This window comes from Falco punctatus, assembly GCF_963210335.1.
Source record: "Falco punctatus genome assembly, chromosome: 1".
Taxonomy (NCBI): Eukaryota; Metazoa; Chordata; class Aves; order Falconiformes; family Falconidae; genus Falco; species Falco punctatus.
In genome coordinates, this window is record NC_137580.1 from 119,232,821 (window position 1) to 119,250,584 (window position 17,764).

General features: G+C 44.4%; 2 protein-coding genes across 9 annotated transcripts in view; one reads left to right on the top strand and one right to left on the bottom strand.

Moving 5' to 3' along the window:
* SAP30BP (SAP30 binding protein) overlaps positions 1-16,212 on the bottom strand; it is a 37,005-nt gene extending 20,793 nt beyond the window's left edge. For 2 of the 3 annotated variants that reach the window (XR_013926264.1, XM_080376892.1), the window contains exons 1-3: positions 16,080-16,212; positions 15,819-15,928; positions 12,612-12,659 (exon numbers count right to left, since the gene is read on the bottom strand). Coding sequence is in view for 2 of the 3 variants with exons in the window: in XM_080376892.1 (XP_080233018.1) it covers positions 12,612-12,659; positions 15,819-15,928; positions 16,080-16,194 (273 nt within the window). In the remaining variant the exon portion in view is untranslated. The remainder of the gene's footprint in view (positions 1-12,611; positions 12,660-15,818; positions 15,929-16,079) is intronic. The other variant, XM_080376893.1, reaches the window with a different exon arrangement.
* Positions 16,213-16,347: 135 nt separating this feature from the next.
* Positions 16,348-17,764, top strand: part of RECQL5 (RecQ like helicase 5) — a 39,735-nt gene continuing 38,318 nt past the window's right edge. For 3 of the 6 annotated variants that reach the window (XR_013926212.1, XM_080376543.1, XM_080376546.1), the window contains exons 1-2: positions 16,348-16,480; positions 16,850-16,980. Coding sequence is in view for 4 of the 6 variants with exons in the window: in XM_080376543.1 (XP_080232669.1) it covers positions 16,860-16,980 (121 nt within the window). In the remaining 2 variants the exon portion in view is untranslated. Of the gene's footprint in view, positions 16,512-16,849; positions 16,981-17,764 lie in introns of those variants that run through there. The other 3 variants (XM_080376545.1, XM_080376544.1, XM_080376547.1) reach the window with 3 other exon arrangements.

The window sequence follows — 17,764 nt, forward strand, 5'->3', positions numbered from 1 at the left end:
GATCTGGGAATAGCCTGTGCCAAATCCACTGTGAAACCCCCCTCATTTCCAGAGAAAGCCCCCTGGAAGCAGAAAAACAAATTCTTTGTGTGGCACTAACTGCTACAGGGCACTTTTTATAGCTATTCATGGAGGGAAGGGGAGGGGGGAAGCACTGTTTCTCTGCAAGTACACTTGGATCACTAAAATATAAGACTAAAGCTATTCTAGAAAATAAAAGAAAAAACCCAGCAGTACACTGAGGAGCACACATCTTCTTGCTGGTCAGCTGGCAAGGCCCCAGGCCCTTTTCTGAGCTGGACTGTAGTGTACCAGCTCCAGCGCCTCTAAGCTAATGCACTTGGTGCAGCGCATTAACACCTCTTCTCCCAGAGTCTTCAGAAAGAACAGCACAAGCAGATAAAAGTTTAAGCAGAAGCGTGACATTTCAAAGCAGAAAACTTACGCCAAAAGAAGGAGCACTCTTTGGCTCCAGCCAGGAATCCAGGGAATCTAGGCTGTGTTCTCCACAAACCTACGCAGGCACGGCATTAACGTGGTGAGCTTCAACCACATCGACGCAGCGTTAACGCCGTGAGCCTTAGTTTGCCACCAGAGAAGTGGGGGCAATTCTGTGGTAACTAACAGGTTGTAAGGACAAATTCAGATTACCATGCAGGCTGGAGAAGTTTATAGAGCTACAGACAGAAGGCAAACATGTGTCCAGGCAGCAAGCACATGGTGACTCATTAGGCAGTAAAAAGATGCGGTCAGAAGGATGCTTTATGCCCTTCAGGGGGAAAACTTGCTAGATGCGTAATTAACAGTATTTCTTGCTTTGGTTTGAGACAGCCATCAAATGTTTGTTGAGGTGAAAGGAGGGAACTGCTTTTGTTCCAACATTGGCTGAATTACATCCTGCACTCTTATCTCTTCAAAGTTTTAAGTGGACTGAGAGGGAAGAGGAAGAGATGGGCTACATCCCTGAGCACCTCTTGATCCTTCCTCTTACCCAGCTCTATATTTATTATTCCATTATCCTTCCCATCTTCATCTGCCCACTTGTCCTTTCACTATCCGAGAACACGAAGGCAAGAGAAAAAAAAATCCCCCAAATGACCAATACTGCCAAGCAGACACTTAAAAACCCAGTGGCACAGTCAAATGCAGGCGCTTCAGACATGTGCTAAACACCCTCAAGAAGGATGCCCTCATATTTGGCCAGTTATCGGGGTATTTACTCTATTCCTGAAGTTTTCAGAAGCCCATTTTCAAGTCTCCTGTAGCTGCCTGGAACCAGCACCAAGCGTAAGCACACGGTTCTCAGAAAACATGAACTACTACTCTGAGATATATTTGAGGGTCAAAACCTCTCCTGTTACATACCTTACATCAGACAGATCTCTCTAAAATGTCAGGTGCGTGAAACAGTATGTTTTATGAATTTCCAAGATCATCAGTAAGTTTGCCTTCACCAGAATTAAGTTGGTCCATTAATTTGTACCCTTTCATCCTAGAGCTACAGCACAAGTCTGCCCCATTTGTAACAGGCTAAATAAAGCCAGTCCCAGCGGGCTGCCGCCGTGTATTTCCCTGGCCTCATCACCCACACCCATTTCACCACAGCTGCTCTAGCAAGTCTCATCTTCACATCCCCAGGCCACAGCCAAGACATCAGAAACCCCAGAGCTACACCAAGCAAAAGAAAACAAGTTCACTAACATATTACAGCCACACCTCACTGCCCAGAGGATATAAATTTTGCTTACTGATGAATTACTGTGTACCTACACCCACTGCTCCATCATTAACAAGCTGAAGACATCAACACAGCTTTTCATTAAGTCGGACTACTTTCAAGTCTCTTAAATGCCTTCAGAAAACAAAGGGATGACCAACTCTTCCTACAGTGCTTGTTCGTATTTGCTCAGTTTACTGGCAAATGCTACGGTGAGGAAAGTATCAAAAACTTGACCAAAGACAGACTTTGGCAGACATGAGATTTAAGAAGTTTTATTCAAACCTCCAAGTATCTATTGAAGATCCAGAACTTAAGGACAGTCTAAAAACCTTCAGTGGAGTAATCACTCAACAAGAACTGTCCTATAGTCCCTCAGACTAATTTAAGTCTGGGACACATGGTGAATACGATGAACTGATCGGAAAAGACAGCATTTAAAACCAAAATTCTGCAGATCTAATCTAATATAAAGTTGAATGAAACAGAGTATCACCAGGTGGAGAAACAAGGTACAATAAACATTGCACAGCTGCTATCTTTTGGTTGTGAAAGGGAATAAATACTTAAACACAGATGAGGGATTTCTAAAGGAACTTCAAAGCATTTAACAATGGAAAGTAACTGGATTTTAAGTATGGAGGTTACCTAAATCCTTTCAGGGAAAGGTGATCTTTTTGTAGATTACTACATCATCAATATCCAGTATGCTATGAATCACCTCACATGACTAGCACAAAATCAAGCAGGGGAGTGGTTCCAAGTGGAGGGGATTTTATGTCAATTCTCTCTATCAGAGCAAACGTTATGAAAGCTATTAAAGCCTTTAGAGTCTTCAAGTATCTCAGAGCCACAAGCATCATTTAACGGGTTCATTTCCATTTGGATCCTAATCACTTTCAAAAAAAATAACACAGTGAAGACTTCACTAGTGACACCTTCCAACACTGCACAATTTTCACAAGCCTCACCTCTGAAAGTCCGTACAGGAACATGTCTGAATTTGCTTTTGCAGCCAGTCTCTCTCTACTTGCACAAAGTCAGCCTGGACACAGTAGTTATGCTGAAAATTCTCTCTACTATCATGGAAACACAAAACTCAGGGGAAAAAAAAAAATAGATGTTCCACGTTCATTCTTATCCTCTAGTTATTTTATCCCATTTAGTGTTACATGATGACGTCTAAGAATAGCTAGTTTGAGTGAAAAAAAAAAAAAAAAAGCGCAGCAGTACTGTACTTTATTCCTCTTATGCACTCAGCAAGCCGATTTTCTGGCTGTTACCTACTTTGCAGCCTAGATTTCACAAGATCAACTGTTTAAGGGCCTGAAGCCAGACAGCCTTGCTCCAGCAGACCTACTGAAAGGAGTCAAGGGATGCCGTGATGGTTCAGAGCCAAGCTGGAAGAAGACTGAAAGACAGCAAGACAAGCAGGAGTCAAACCCCTTTTCCCTGATTCTGAGACTAATGAAGGGCGCAAACTGCTACACGCAAAGGCAAAGTATTAAAAAAACCAACAAGAAAACACCCCTACTTTGTAACATCTAACTGGGCTGCTAACGTAAAGTCACAATTTCTGTGCTTCCAAGAGCAATTCTGCACAGCAGCATACAGTAATTCCTGCGTGTGTTCAGGAAAAGGTTTTCCATTTTTTCTACTTCCAAGACAAATGCTTTCTCCAAGCCCTGGGCAAGGCAATGCTGCCTGCAAGAGCCCGACTGATATGAAGCCAGCTTGATGGTTCGGTTTCCACGTATCACAATCAGTTAAAAAAGAGCAGCAAGCTGAAGGGGCATGGGGGTGTGTGTACACGCGTAAGAGAGCGCTGCATTTTGGCTTAAGATTTTGCCTTGCTGAAGTGAAATACCAACCATCTTTTCAGTTGTAGAGTGTTTCCACTCAGTTACATAAAAAAAAACCAACAGTCTCTGCTCAGGTTCCATGGAAAATAAAAACAACCAAACAATGCTCACAGTGTGGAACAGAGATTAAAGGAAGGAAGCAAAATATGAATTTGAGACCAATGAATTCAAATTTGGAAAGGCTTGCCCAGAACAGCTTTATTTAATGGAAAGAATGGACTGACTGACAACAATGCTTGCTAAATCCTTCCTGAAACAAGATCCATAAATCCAGTACAAAGCTCACATCGAACACGTTAGCATTAACTGTCACCAAGAAGTACAAATTCAACCATCAATTTCTCATATAAGCAGTTGCATACGTTAGCACAGGTGCACTTCAAACTACAAGAAGAAATGATTGAACAGGGTGGCAGGAAAGATACAGACCCAGAAACTGATTGCTTTAAACAAAATGCAAATTGAAAGAGGTGGAGAAATTGATGCCAGACTTGCCACCACTCAGTTGTGTTCCTGGACTTGCAGACAGCTTAGCCCTGCAGCTTCATTTTTCTGGTGACTTCCAGTTGTTGTTAAAAAGAAGTAGCTAGGAAGCTTCCACAGTACCCCTCAACAATTATTTTTTTTTTCTAGAAAGAATGTTCTTGCATGGCAGAATTTCTTCTCTTCCTCAACTATTCCACCTGATTGCTTGCACATAAATAAATTTAACACCAACTTAAACTGACAGCCACAAAACATATAGACCAGTCACACTGCTGTCATGCTAGTGGATTAGTTTGAAGACATTAATGCAGAGAATTTTTCAGTGCAGTCCTTCCACTAGTAGCCAGTGGACAGACCTACTGCTGTAATAGTTGTTACAGTGGATTTCTCTCATCTGAGCAAGCACCAGCAATGAGTTTTTGTAATTTCTCCTCCTCCCCATAGTTCAGACTATCTGCTGCAGTCCTAACATATTAACAGCCTCATTTGTTGAGTATGATGGAAAGACACTCTGTAACAGCATAAATTATTAGAAGAGTTATCTAAGCTGATAGTGGCTTTGCCAGAGCAAGCAGGTAAAAAGTTTATATGCAGCCAGCAAGAGAAAGACCTCTCCAAACCCTGGCTTATGTCCTTTTTTTTTTTTTTTTTCTTTTTTTCTTCTTTTCCTTTTTAAAGGAACATGCTAGCAACTATGTTCTTGCTTTTCTACAAACATCAGATGTGCTTCTGGGAAGAGAACACTGGAAACTTCTCATTTAATATTAAAAGTGTGTGACAAGAACCGTTTCATTTCTTGCTCAGCAGATCTGCCTGCTGTCGGTGTGCTACCAGGTTGAGGGCAGCAAACAGAGTCCATGTCAAGTGTATTCACAGTCCGTGGAACAGAAAGCAAGGAAACAGAAATACAGTGCTTTTATTCCTCCTGCCCCCCTTTTTCTTGTATTGTGAGAGAGGAGAATCCCAAGAGAAAGCTCAAAACAAGCACATTTCCTACAGCCATATCCTGTTTGCCAGCTCTGATACACGGTTCCAGGCAAAATGCCCAGTACAGGGTAAGAAATTTAACTAAGAAAACAAAAAAACCCTGTAGAAACTATGATCTACATACTAAGAGAAGCACAGCAGCTCAGAAATAAGCCACCTATAAGAAAAACAACCCCATACATCCAACCTTGAGTGACACATGTACAGTCTTTACAAACCCACCTATTTTGAGATACTATTTCACAGACAAAAAGGGAAGGAAGACCAAACCAGGAAAGAGTCAACTCCTGAGACATTCCTTAAGCACCTCATCAAAACAAAGAATGTGTAGCTGAACATTGCCTTTTACTTTTTAAGCTACATTAAGTCTAAGGCTCCACCTTGATTTCATTTCAATTTCCTTGAAAAAACACCAAAAAACCCCAACCAAGACCTAGGAAAATATTTCAGTGAGAAAATGCTTTAGAAGGGAAGCATTCATAGCATAAAATACCTTCAAATAGCTTCTTTGAAACTCGATTCCATTCACCTGACATATGCTATCTCAATATTTGACAAAGATTATTTGTTAGAAGTAATTTCCAGTCAAGGAACTGCGTGCCAGAACTCTCAACTTTCCAAATGGAGGTCCAGTTAATAACAGCTGCTTTTCGACAGCACCTTGGTCCCAAAGCTACTTGCATCTGTTGGGTGCTTCCTCTCTCTTCCTCTCTGATGCCAGGGGCCCTTCAAGTTTAACACTTGCAGATCACCCTGTGCACAAGCTTTACCAGACCACAGCATACAGCCTCTCCACAGCACGGACACCAGCCAGGCTGCAGTGGTGTAAGTGTGTCCAACCGTCTGCACGGAAGATGGCACAGCCCCTGGGAGCACACCAGCAGTGAGCGCAGCCAGCAGCACAGCTCCCAGTGCTCGCCACCCAAAGCTACCATGGTCTGCAGAGACCTGCCTTGCTCTGCAGAGCCCCCAAATCCTGCTTTGAAGTCACTTTTGCTTCCTACACTCAAACAGGAATTCAGAGGTTAAATAGCAACACCGCATGACAGAGCTTGAGGTGTCAAGCTACACTGATTTTTAACGGACTGTTGCAGTGCAGAATCAAGTAGAAAGTGAATCTGGGCTGTGAGAAATCTTAAGCCTCACAGCAGCAAAAGAAAAGGCTCAGGAGAGCTGACAAAATTAACTTCTTGCATAAGCTCTCTTCCCTAATACTAAAAATTCTTCTTCCTGGTTTGGAGCAGAGGCAAGGTGTAAAAGCAAGTATCCTCACTGGGATATGCGCTCGTCCATGAATGGATCCCACAGTTTTTGCAGATTTTGGTCCTTCGGCACCCAGAATAGGGAAGCTGGAAGAAGCTATTTTCAGGTATTTTTTGGTATTTAAGGCAATCCTCCATCTGTGCTGACTGTTCAAACTCTCACTCCGACACGCACCAACATGCAAATTCAGAACAGACGATTTCAGTACAGCAGACAGAAATAATTGCAACAACAGAACTGGACTTGAAGAACTTAGACCTTTATCAGGTGAAATATGCAAGGGGAAGCAGCTCCAGAAAGGACTTTTCTTCAAGTTTAAAGACAAACAGAAAAAGCCTGGCTCTTCCTTCGGAGAAAAGCAAGCCACACCTGTGTCAATAATCTGTGGTATTTAGTACTGCAGGGAGTGAAGAGTCTGCCGCAGCATGTATGCCTGGCGGGGAGGAAGGAACAAGCATGCCCATGGACATGTCTCATCTTCCAAACAGCTCAAGAGCTGGATTGAAGCCAGAAGCTCTAAAGTAGGTAAGCCAGCTTCAGAGACCAACAATACTGTGATTTATCTCCCTGGCAGACGGAGCTGGAGACACAGAAATATACCGGGTGATGCCACATGCAAAACTTTTTTTGCTTCCTGCATGCCAAATCGTTTCACCACTTTCTGTGACTTTCTGGCAATAACTAAGGTCAGACACCTAGTTAAAAAAATGGGAAGCAGGTTATCAAGTATTTTAATGCTGAGCACTCACTGTAAGAGGGCAGCCTTAGAAGCAGAGTTAACCATTACTCCCTCTAAAGGCTCTCTGCATGTAACGCTGCTACACTGCCAGACTTTCCGGTTCCCTCAGTGCTGGCAAACAGTGTGCCAAACCTAAAACAAGGGAAAAATTAACGTAGAGTTGGAAGTGCAAACAGCATTTTACACAATTATAAAGAAGCTGGAATACAGAAAAGATGAATCTAAGACTGCAGTGCTTATCACTGGCACCTTTAAGGCTATGCTCACGGGCAAAGGAATGAGTGGGAAACAAACTGGAGATCTAATCTTAAACCTAGCTCTGGAAACACAGTTCACACTTTGAAAGTGTTTACAAAGAGGTGTGCAGCACAGCCACACATAACGCAAAGCCATTTTTAAAACACAGCTGCTCTTTTGCCAGTTATGCCCATCAGAGGCCAATATTCACCCAGACAGCATCAAAAAGCCAAGAGGGGCAGGTAAGAAATAAAGAACATACATTTTTTTTGTTTCTGATGAGACACTAGAAGTGCCTTTCTATAACACACATATAAATAAGTTATATCCTACCAGATCCGGCCACCGCAAGACTAGCAATATCCACAGAGCCACTCGAACCATCACAGAGTGCACGGCTTTTGCATGGCACAGCAGTTTTAAAACATGTTCTTCAGTTATATGACCTTTAACATATTCTAAGTAGAATTTTTAAAACTACCTCTCAATGCCTGATATTTCCTAAGCAACTTAGGAAATCAAGGTGGCATAATTTGCCACCACTGAAGTATAAGATTTAAATTATTTTCTAAAGCTTACTAAGCCAGCTCCTTTTATACAGCTTGCCAAATGGAACAGCAGTGCTTTAACAATACAACTTTTCCCAAACACAATTTTTCCCTTTCTTTGGAGCAAAACAGTTATACTTGAGGTGAAAGTTGCTGCCTAGGCTCAGGCATCTTTTGAGAATCTGGCTTGATGAATGCATCTTGAATTCAGAAAAATTAATATGCCTTATCAAAATAAGCTAATTACAGGGATTACATTACTGCACACACCCCCATTTACTGGTTCTTAGCACTTACCATTTTTACTTTAAATCAAGATAATTTTGGTATTCAAACAAACAGGTTAATGGGCAGGCAAGATAAAAAAAGGCATTGCAATCAAAAGCCTCTATCTAAATATTAGTACACACCTATGCATCATAATACAGTGAAATTACAGGTATGCCGGATCAGTAAAAGCTAAACGTAATAAAGAGTTGATGATTATCAAGAGGTGGAAACATAGTATTCCTCTGAAGATTTGAGACCCTTCTGCTAGATCCCAGTTTGGCTGCCTCACCATACAATGCCTCAATGATGCAGAGGGGACCCTCAAAACAAAACCAGAAAAGGAAAATGTCAAAGTAGCCACCTGTTTTGAAAAACTGTTACCATGTGTGAGGCATGCACTTGCCAAGGGAGTGGCAATATTTATTAGCTTTCCTGCACTAGCTAGTCCTGATACCACAATCAAGGCTCAAAAGTTAATGATTTCCCCCTGTGAAAACTCCAGTAAGCCAAGCTGCAGAGCTGGTCTCTGTCCTTGATCAACACTTGCAACCTGTTATGCATCCAGCCCTACAATATGACATGCAGAATCCCCCAGGTGAGACTTGGAGCACAAGGTCAGTATTTCATTTAAGTTTTGTTTTCCTTCTTGCTGCAGGGCTGGTCCCTTTAGCAAGCTCTGAAGGCTTGCATCGTATTACTTCCTCAAGGCTCTAACCATAACCAGCCGCTGGCAAGAGCCCAAGCAACCTGCACTCACTGCACGGCCCATTAACCCTCAGCATCCCAAACCGCCGCTGCCAGCATAACACCAACCTTCGGACCTATTTCCGGTGTCCTTTCTTTTGTAACCACAGCTCCATCACCTGAGGAAAGGACACAAAGAACCCATCCAAGCTGTGGGATTCCATCTTTTCAACGCCATGCCTTTGCCAAGAGCTTCTGTTGACCATTTATTTTCCCTTCTGAGCAGAAGGCTCTGTTTCTGAAGTGCTTTTAAGACAGATGCTTGTTTATAATTGGTGACCACTCACTTAACAGCTGGGACCCCAAAGTGATTTTGGGCACCAATATGTCCTGTTCCAGAGACTGTGCACATCCATCCGTGAAATTTGGAAAAGCAATTAGTTTTATTTAGATTGAAACCTCCAGTTCCATGAGTGCCTGGAGCACTTCAAAATGCAGGTATAGGATGTGACATATCTAACCAGACTTGACTACTTAAAGACGAGGAGTCTGCTTTTTGCTGTGAGCACACAGTGTTTGGGACTGACTCACAGGTGCTCAGTGACAGTGAATCCTACAGGCCAGAAATCTGCTCTGGAAAAACACTTTCAGACGACTGATGAAGCTTAATTATTCTTCTACTCCCAAACAGGTGTATAGAGAAGTCTCTGCCTATCTCTCTGAGAGTAGACCGAAGACAGCAGTTTGACACCACAGTGTTTGAACTTGAAAAGCTTATTGTGACTTGCTACTCTGCAGAATTAAAAAAAAAACAACACAGGAAAGCTGCAGTCCCATCTAGCCCTTTGACTAGATGGGACTTCACCTCTTGTGAGGAACAAGGGCTGTACAGACAGACAGATGCATCTTCATCAAGATCAACAAGGGCATACTCTCTGGAATCAAGATGAAAACCTGAGATAAATACAAACACCATAAGTGGGGTAGAAAAATATGTCCCCAGTGGGGCTACCTGAGGCAGGCTCCAAATTCCACTCTCCCATCATCACTTTACCAGACAGTTTTTACATCATCCCCCATTTTTGGTCTCCTCAGTCTATACCCACAACTCACGCTAACCAAACCTTCTGGAAGTTTTGCATCTGGTGCTATCCAAGTGCAGAATGAGGCCAAATCACAGGATGTACCAGCAACAAGGGAACTCCTCCACATAATCTGGCTCAAGTGTCCTGGTCAATGGTTCAAGACATAATTACAAAGTAGTTCATTCACCATATGTACAAAGAGGCAAAACAGGAGAGAAAATGCTGAATGTATATTGAAGGCTTGAAATTACTATAATTAGCTGATAAATTGCAATGGTTTTATCTCATTCATGCATTTTAAAGGATTTACCATCTGTGTACAGTCAGATTCAGACCCTGGAAAAGCCCTTGCCATACATAAAGGGTCTGTGGTATCTATTTAAACATGTTTCCAGGTTTGTGACGTCTTACAATGAAACTGATAGAGCAAAACCAACTACAGCAGTCAGCTGGGACAAAACCAAATAAAAGTTACCTGAAAGTGTTAGCAAGCTACAATCAAGTGTCTCACTGTAAACCCAAAGTGCAGTAAAAAGTAGCTACAACTCTTACTAGCTGTCGTACGAAGAACGAGGAGAACACTGCCACTTGGTGGAAAAGGAGGATAGGAAACATTTGTAACTGCTCCAGGTAAAACTACTTTTAAAACGATGTTCCATCTCCCCCCGTCCCGAGTGAATTTCTTAACAGCATGGCTAGTACAACTCCATCAGTGCCCCACAGAATGCCACATAGCAACCTGCCTGCTCCATTACCAGCCCAGCACTGGGCTGCCCGGCGGTACACTGCATAGCGAAGGTGTGCTTTTATCTCTCCCCCAGATGCCAGCTGGCTATTTTAGCTAGAATGAAAAAAACCCCAAGAGGCCAGAGGAGGCTATTCCCTTCTTTCACTAATGTATGAAGACATCTATTAAGGATGACATGAAAGTCTGAAACTGCTATAAGTTCAGCTCTGCCTCCCTCCTGTTCTCAAATCCTCACCTTTCATGGCATGCTAGGATGGCAGGAATTGAATTTTACTTTTTTTTTTTAATTTATTTTTAACTCTAATTTACATTTTCAGTTCTTGCAGAGTGTATGCAAGATACAAAATGCTTTTAATGCATTGCTTCCCCACTAAGCTGAAACACTGCTCCGTGGCCATTTGCAGATCTTCTTCAAAAAGTCAAAATGCACCCAGACAGTGGCGCACAGAACTTGCTGAAATGAAGATGCATTTTAAACAAGCCAACACGAAACATCAGCAACATATTAAAGCAGTAGCCACAGAATTCAGTGGTAAGATTTCTGTAATGCATTACACAGACAAGAGCTACTATAGTCTGATTTCATTCTTTCTCTCTTTGCCAGATCTTTTCTCCATTGCCCTGCAGTCCCAGAGCCCTTTTAGAGAAGAAATGCATACAACTGCAACAGGGCCCGACTACAGAGGCTGTGGTGATGTACGCCAAATTTCTCTTTCAAAGAAAACTCAACTATTCTTCTTTCACAGTACACATTTGAATCCAGCAGTTTTTACAGAAACATCTTGCTAGCATGCTTACCAGCCACAACAGCAAAAATGCAGAAGTAGAAAAATGATAAAAGTGAGAGATTACCTTTTTGTCTCTTCCAATTTATTTTTCTTGCAACAAGGAAAGGAGACAATACATTCCATTGCCAAGTGCCTCCTACCTGTATGCCAAAGGCATTAATGTAAGACTTCACCAGCTGCAATACAGCTGCCAAGATTTTCGCCTGTGTATCACCACAAACCCATAAAAATATTGTGGAAACTGGAAGAAGGAGCTGCTATAAAACTAATTTAAGCAGAATAGCTAGACACATTAATTTCCCTTCATCCTGTCCTATCAAAGCCCTAAGCCAATTCAAATGCTCTACGTAATTTCAGTTTGCAGCACAGTCCTCTGATTTCCTTAGCTGAGCTTAGAGACTGTTGGCATCCTTGAGGAAGCTACTGGATAAAATAAAGGCTCTTGCAATTGCCATTCACTTGGTATCCCACAAGGCTGCTTATATTGCACGAGGAACTGAACCAGCATAAAAATTTGAGCCCAGTTCTCTACAAAGTTTCAAATGGATTTGGTCTTTTGTCTGTCTTCCAGCTTTTAGCCTGATGCATGTGTCTATGTGCTGTTAAACACCTGCTGTTCAACAGAAACAAGATGTAATCCCAATATAAACATCACTTCAACTATTTATAACAGCTGTCATCTGGGGGTGTTATTTCACTTTCTCAATTTTCAATCAACCTTTAAAGAACTGCTTCATTCAGAAGGACAGAAAGAGAGTTGGAGACAACTGAATTGATTTTGACACATTTCATAACACCCAGGAGCATATGATCATTTATTCATTAAGTTATTCTAAACAAAGAAAGTATTGCAACTAACACAGGTCCTAAGAGAATTCTGTACTGAATACTACATCTCCCAGATCACTGCAAAACAGGTGAGATGCTGTCAGAAAACCTCCCTCAGATCTAATGCACAAGATGACCGAGTTCATGAATGCAGATCTCGATTGTGACTCAGCCCATAGCCTAACTGGTTGACTACTTTTGGCAGAAGCCAGAACTAAAGTTAAAAAAACCCAAACACGTTACAACTACAAAAAGGAAAGTATGAAACTAGCTACGGAAGATCACAAACGAACACCAAGCCATGCTGTTAAGACTTACTCCTCTTGTACTGAACTTCCCCCCCCACCACCATACCACACTTTCAAATACCTTTAGGTCACCAGCCTCAGGTTTTTCAGTCTCTGAATCGTCATCTTCCTACAAGACAAGAATTTACAGGATTAAGCTTAAAGAGCAGGCTTGGCAAGTAACTGCACTTACAGCAAAGGGCTCGCATTCAGCAGCCCAGCAGTAGTCTGAGACCCTTTCCACGGGAGGTAGTTTCACCCCACCCACTCATGACCAGAAACCAAGTCCTACATCAGGGAAAGAGGGGTTTGTTTGGTTTTGGTGTTTTTGTTTTTGTTTTGGTTTTTTTTCCTTTAGGCAAAAGCATTACTCAGTAGCAGAAGTCCCCTGTAAAACTCATGCAGCTCCTGAATGCTCAGAACTAGACAACACGAAGCAACAGATCTGGGGTAAAAAAAGCATTTGTCGTTTGATAATTGTCTCTTCCAGCTGGCAACGGGCTTTTTGCACTTACTCCCATTTAGCAGTACTCACAGAAAAAGCAGCATTTGCAAGACCTATTACACTCCCAAGCATACATCAGCAGCACACACAGGACAGACAGCTGGCCTGCCATCCAACCAAACATGCAGGCTTGGTGAGGGTCTGGCCTAGCACCAAGTTCCAAGGATCCGGTGATGCCAGCAGACACCGCATCTTTCTTATTTGTGTAGCGCTCTCGTAGCCTCGTTGGTAGATGATGTGAACTTGCACAGAAGGGAACCACTGACAAATGTCACTGTTTTAAGTAATAGACTCCATTCATGTTTTACGCAGAAATGTGATTTTGACCCAGAAAGAAACCAAAGCACTGGGCAAATTTTAAGCCCTGTGAGAGCTTAAAACACTCAGCTCAGCCTTTGGCAAAATTTGCCATTACGTGAGAAGTAAGCCCCAGCTTTGGTCCCAACTGGTAGGTAAACCACTGTTCCACTGCCCTAAGAGCTACTTCACTGGGGGTCTCACAGTTACCTATGTTTCTAGACATAGACACATACTCTGGGTTCAAAACAAGTTTGAGGAGCAGAAAATGTTTTTCATGCTCACACAACTCAGCAGAATGTTTTTTTTCCTCCAAACTTTGCCACAAATTTCAACTTTGGCCCCAAAACAAGAACTTGGTGTTTCAGCTTCAAAAGGGAAAACAAAAAAGTGAGATGATTACATGCAACTGAAAGGAAGAGTTTACAACAAAATGCCCACCTCAGAGTATTAGCACAGGAGCAAGATCTGGCAAGGCAAGCTAGAGATTGACCACACAATAATGTCAGTAAGTTTAAGTTGCCTGAATTAATATGCCTATCCTGCAGAAGTGAGACATCAGATTCCTTCACTTCAGCTACCCTCCAGCTTACCTTTCTGAAAGGTGTACATATGCCAATAATTCAGTCTTTACTGTCAAAGTTTAGTAACAGTAAGTTTTTAACTAGGAAAGAACCATAGTACCAAGAAACTTGGCATTTATCACAAATGAGATTCCTCTCCCCTCCACAGTCCCACCTACATTATAAAGATAACTAATTTTCAACAAAGCAACAATGGGTCGAATCATCCATGTTATAGACAGGTAACTGAAACAGCTCCCCAGACCTTCTAAACTAGCAGGGGATATCACTGAAACATCATCAACAAACAAAGAAGCATTACTGAGAACCGCCTTTGGAAAAAAACAAAACAAAACACCACAAAACAGAGACTTTTCAGTCACTGTTAAGGTAGATAATATAAGCACAGAGTTGTTTAGATAAAAACCCAGGACAAGTAGAGTCCAACTCACACTGCATTCTAAAAACAACTCATAACCAGTTTAAGCTACTAGCACAAGCAGTATCAAGGAAGCTCTCGATTCTGATCAAAGAATACTTAATGCAAAAAAACTCAAGCATTGCTCTCCTTCAACAAGACTGGAGAGAAGGTACCCTGTGTAACCTGTGTACATCCATACTATAACCACAAATATATGCAGGATCTGCTGGCTGACATCAGAGTGACTCGATTGCCATTACTTGAACAGCAACCTGTACCTCCCAGCTGACGAACAGCTGCAACCTGCACTGAAAATTGTGCACACAATAAAGGTTACTCCATTTACTTGCCCATTTGCCAATGCTAACTAAACACAGCTGATCTTGACAAGCATCTGTATCACACCTACAACTTCCTTTGAACTAAAGAGATCTCACTGAAGGAGGGTCTAGAAGTTTTGGATATAAAAAGAAGAATCACTAAAGCTGTAAAGAAGCTTCACTACTTTGCTAAGCAAGATGCCAGGGGCAGACCCTGAATGCTACTGCTTGCACCTTTTCCAGTATAGCAACGGGACAAAACCAAAAGCAAGAACAAGAGCGACCAATCTCTTGTCTGCTACTTGGGAAAACAGATGGCAGACATAGCGAGTGTCTCATAAGAGACTGATCTCACGCATACAAAGTAGATTTCAGTGAGGAAAGGTTATAGTAACACAGCCCTGTTTTTTTGGCTACGTGGTAGAGGAAAAGACTAGAACACGGACAAGGTAAGACATTCTTAATATGGTGGTAAGCAAAAAGTTGAGGAGGTAAAAAGGAGACAAGACACCCCACCCCACCCCAGGTTATTGTTTGGCTCCTACAGACACATGACAGAATTATACGCCCTTTTGTGTGTTACAGCTGCACCCACAGGTAGTGAGCTACATGCCCTGTCTCACAAAGCATCAGTTATCTCAGTATTTAGGTGGTTATGCACAGGCCATGCACCTATGACAAGCAAAAGCCACTCACGTCTAGACAGGACACTGTTACATCAAGATAACCTGATGTTGTGGGTGGGTTGAGTTATACACAAAAGAATAATTTAAGACATCGCAGAACTTTATTCTTTTTAATCCTCCGGCTGACCATGCGACAGTGTGTTCCTCTTACAAGGTTCTCATATCTCGTGTCAGCTATGCTTAAAGAATAATTTTCATTTGGTGTGGTGTTGACTTGCGATGGCCTTTTTCCCCATAAAAAGTGTCAAACGGCATCAACACAGTTAGCAACAAGCAACACGAGCTGTGCCAGGCTGCTGACGGGTTTCAAGGCAAACGCTTTTGAATCAAAAACAAAGTGCACAGAAGCATTTAGAAAGTGCTGAAACCCACACCAGGAGTCAGATACTCTGGGTTCCACCATGGGTTGCCACTTGGGAGCGTTCTTTGGAGAGAGAAAACCCCCTGCGACACGCGGAAGGGCTCAGGGCAAGCTCCTGGAGCAGAAAGGTACTTACTGACTGCCTGCTGTTCTCATCGTCCTCCTCTTCATAGCCCTCCTCGTCCCCATCCAGGCGGGTGAAGTCGTCATCTCCGTACCCAACCGAGACCAGGCCTCCTTTCTCTCCTAAGGAGGAAGGGAAAAGGAAAACCATGAGGAAAGGGGAGATGGCAATGAGCCGGGCCTACCCCTGGCGGAGGGGAGGGCGGCGGGCCGGGCCGGGGGCTGGCCGGGCCGGAGGCTCCCCTGCGCCGCCCGCCACCACCCCCGCCCTCACCCGCGGCCGCTCCCCCATCGCTTCCCGCCGTCCCAGCTTCGCTGTCCGACTCCGGGTCTGAATCCTCAGCGTAAACTGCCAGCGAGGAGAGAACGCTGCGCTTCGCCGCCGCCATCTTCCGCCTCCGCCACAGCGGCTTCCGGCGCGCGGAGATGGCGCGCCCCGCGCAGTCGCCATGGCAACGGCGCCCCTCTTCCGCCTCGGGCGGCTCGCGCTGCGGCGGGAGGGCTCCGGCGGCCGCTCACGGCGCGAAGGGAGAAACCGCTCAGCGAGGCGGAGCGGGATTCCTATGGAGGAGGGATAAAAGGCGCCCGGACCGCTAAGGGCGGCGGCTGCCCCTTTAAGATTGCTTCCGACGTCATCGTGCGGCGCCGCGACAGCACCTGCCGGGCCCTGACCAAGTGCGAGAGGGTGGGGGCCGCGGGCGGAGGGGTACGGCTGTGGCGCGAGGGCGCTGAGGAGCGGAAGGATACAACACCCCCCGCCGTGGCGGCTGGGCCGGTTGGGGCGCAGCGCGGCCCCAGCCCAGAGGCCGCGCCCGTGCCCCATGGGGAGGCCTTAGGGCGGGGGGGTTGTCCCAGAATAAATAATATTGGGCCCCCTTCCCGTGAGGGGCCTGGGGGGCGCCCCTGGGGGAGGCCCCAAGGAAGGGGGCGCGTGGCAGGGCAGCCGTGGGCGAGGTCGCGAAGACAGCGACCAGGCGGGGAGGCCGCGGCCGGAGGCGGGTGGCGGCGTTCGGGTTTAGCGGTGGTTCCTGTCACCTTTCGTAGCTTCTCTACGATGAGCGGCGAGGGTCCCCCGGGCCTGGAGGGCAGGGTCCAGAAAGCACTGCGAAAGGTCTTCGGGTTTGAGTCCTTCAAGACTTCCCTGCAGGAAAGCGCGACCATGACTGTGGCGAGAGGTGAGACTCAGCATCGGACAGATGGGAAGCGCATCTGGTTTTCCATCTTCCTGCAGGGGTGATGCTGCAGGAGTTGGTATCGCGCCTTTTTTGAGGAGTTGTATCACCTGGACTAGGCAGGACCGTGTGGCGCTGCTCTTGAGATCGGTTCAGTGGCACAGGAGCACGAGCACGTGCTGCACACAAGCTCTCTGAGCACGGCTTTGCCCTGCCTGTGCCTTGCACTGGTTCTGTAACGCTGCTATTGCATCGACCAGGAAATAGGAAATGCTAAAGTGCGGTGTTGCCGTTATCTCCTTTGGAGGCGTCTGCAGGCACGTTTATGGTCAGATGAGGGCAAACCTGGTTACATTTATACGTTTTCAGAGTAAACCTGTCCTTGTGCTAAAGATGATACCGGTAGAAGGCTTGATTTCCTAGGGTAGTTTGTGTCCGTTCTGCAAATCATGCGACCATTATCAGAAACAAGATTTTGCTGGTGTTATATCCACCACCATACCGCTGTTGGTTGCACAGGCAGCTCTACACCTACAAGCTCCCAATTGTCACTGCCCTGGCAGGTCTCACAATGTGAATCAGAACAGTGTCAAACTCGGCACTCGTGATATAATTAATTTTCATATCTCGCCAGCAGTTATTAACGATGGACCGGCCAAAAGCAGTGCTCTGTCAGCAGGGTGTCTCCACCTGTTAGCATTGCGTGCACTGGCATCTCCCTGACTTGAAGTGGATACCGTTTAGTGCAGTGACAGTTACTAACTGCATGATAGTATCTATGTGGTTT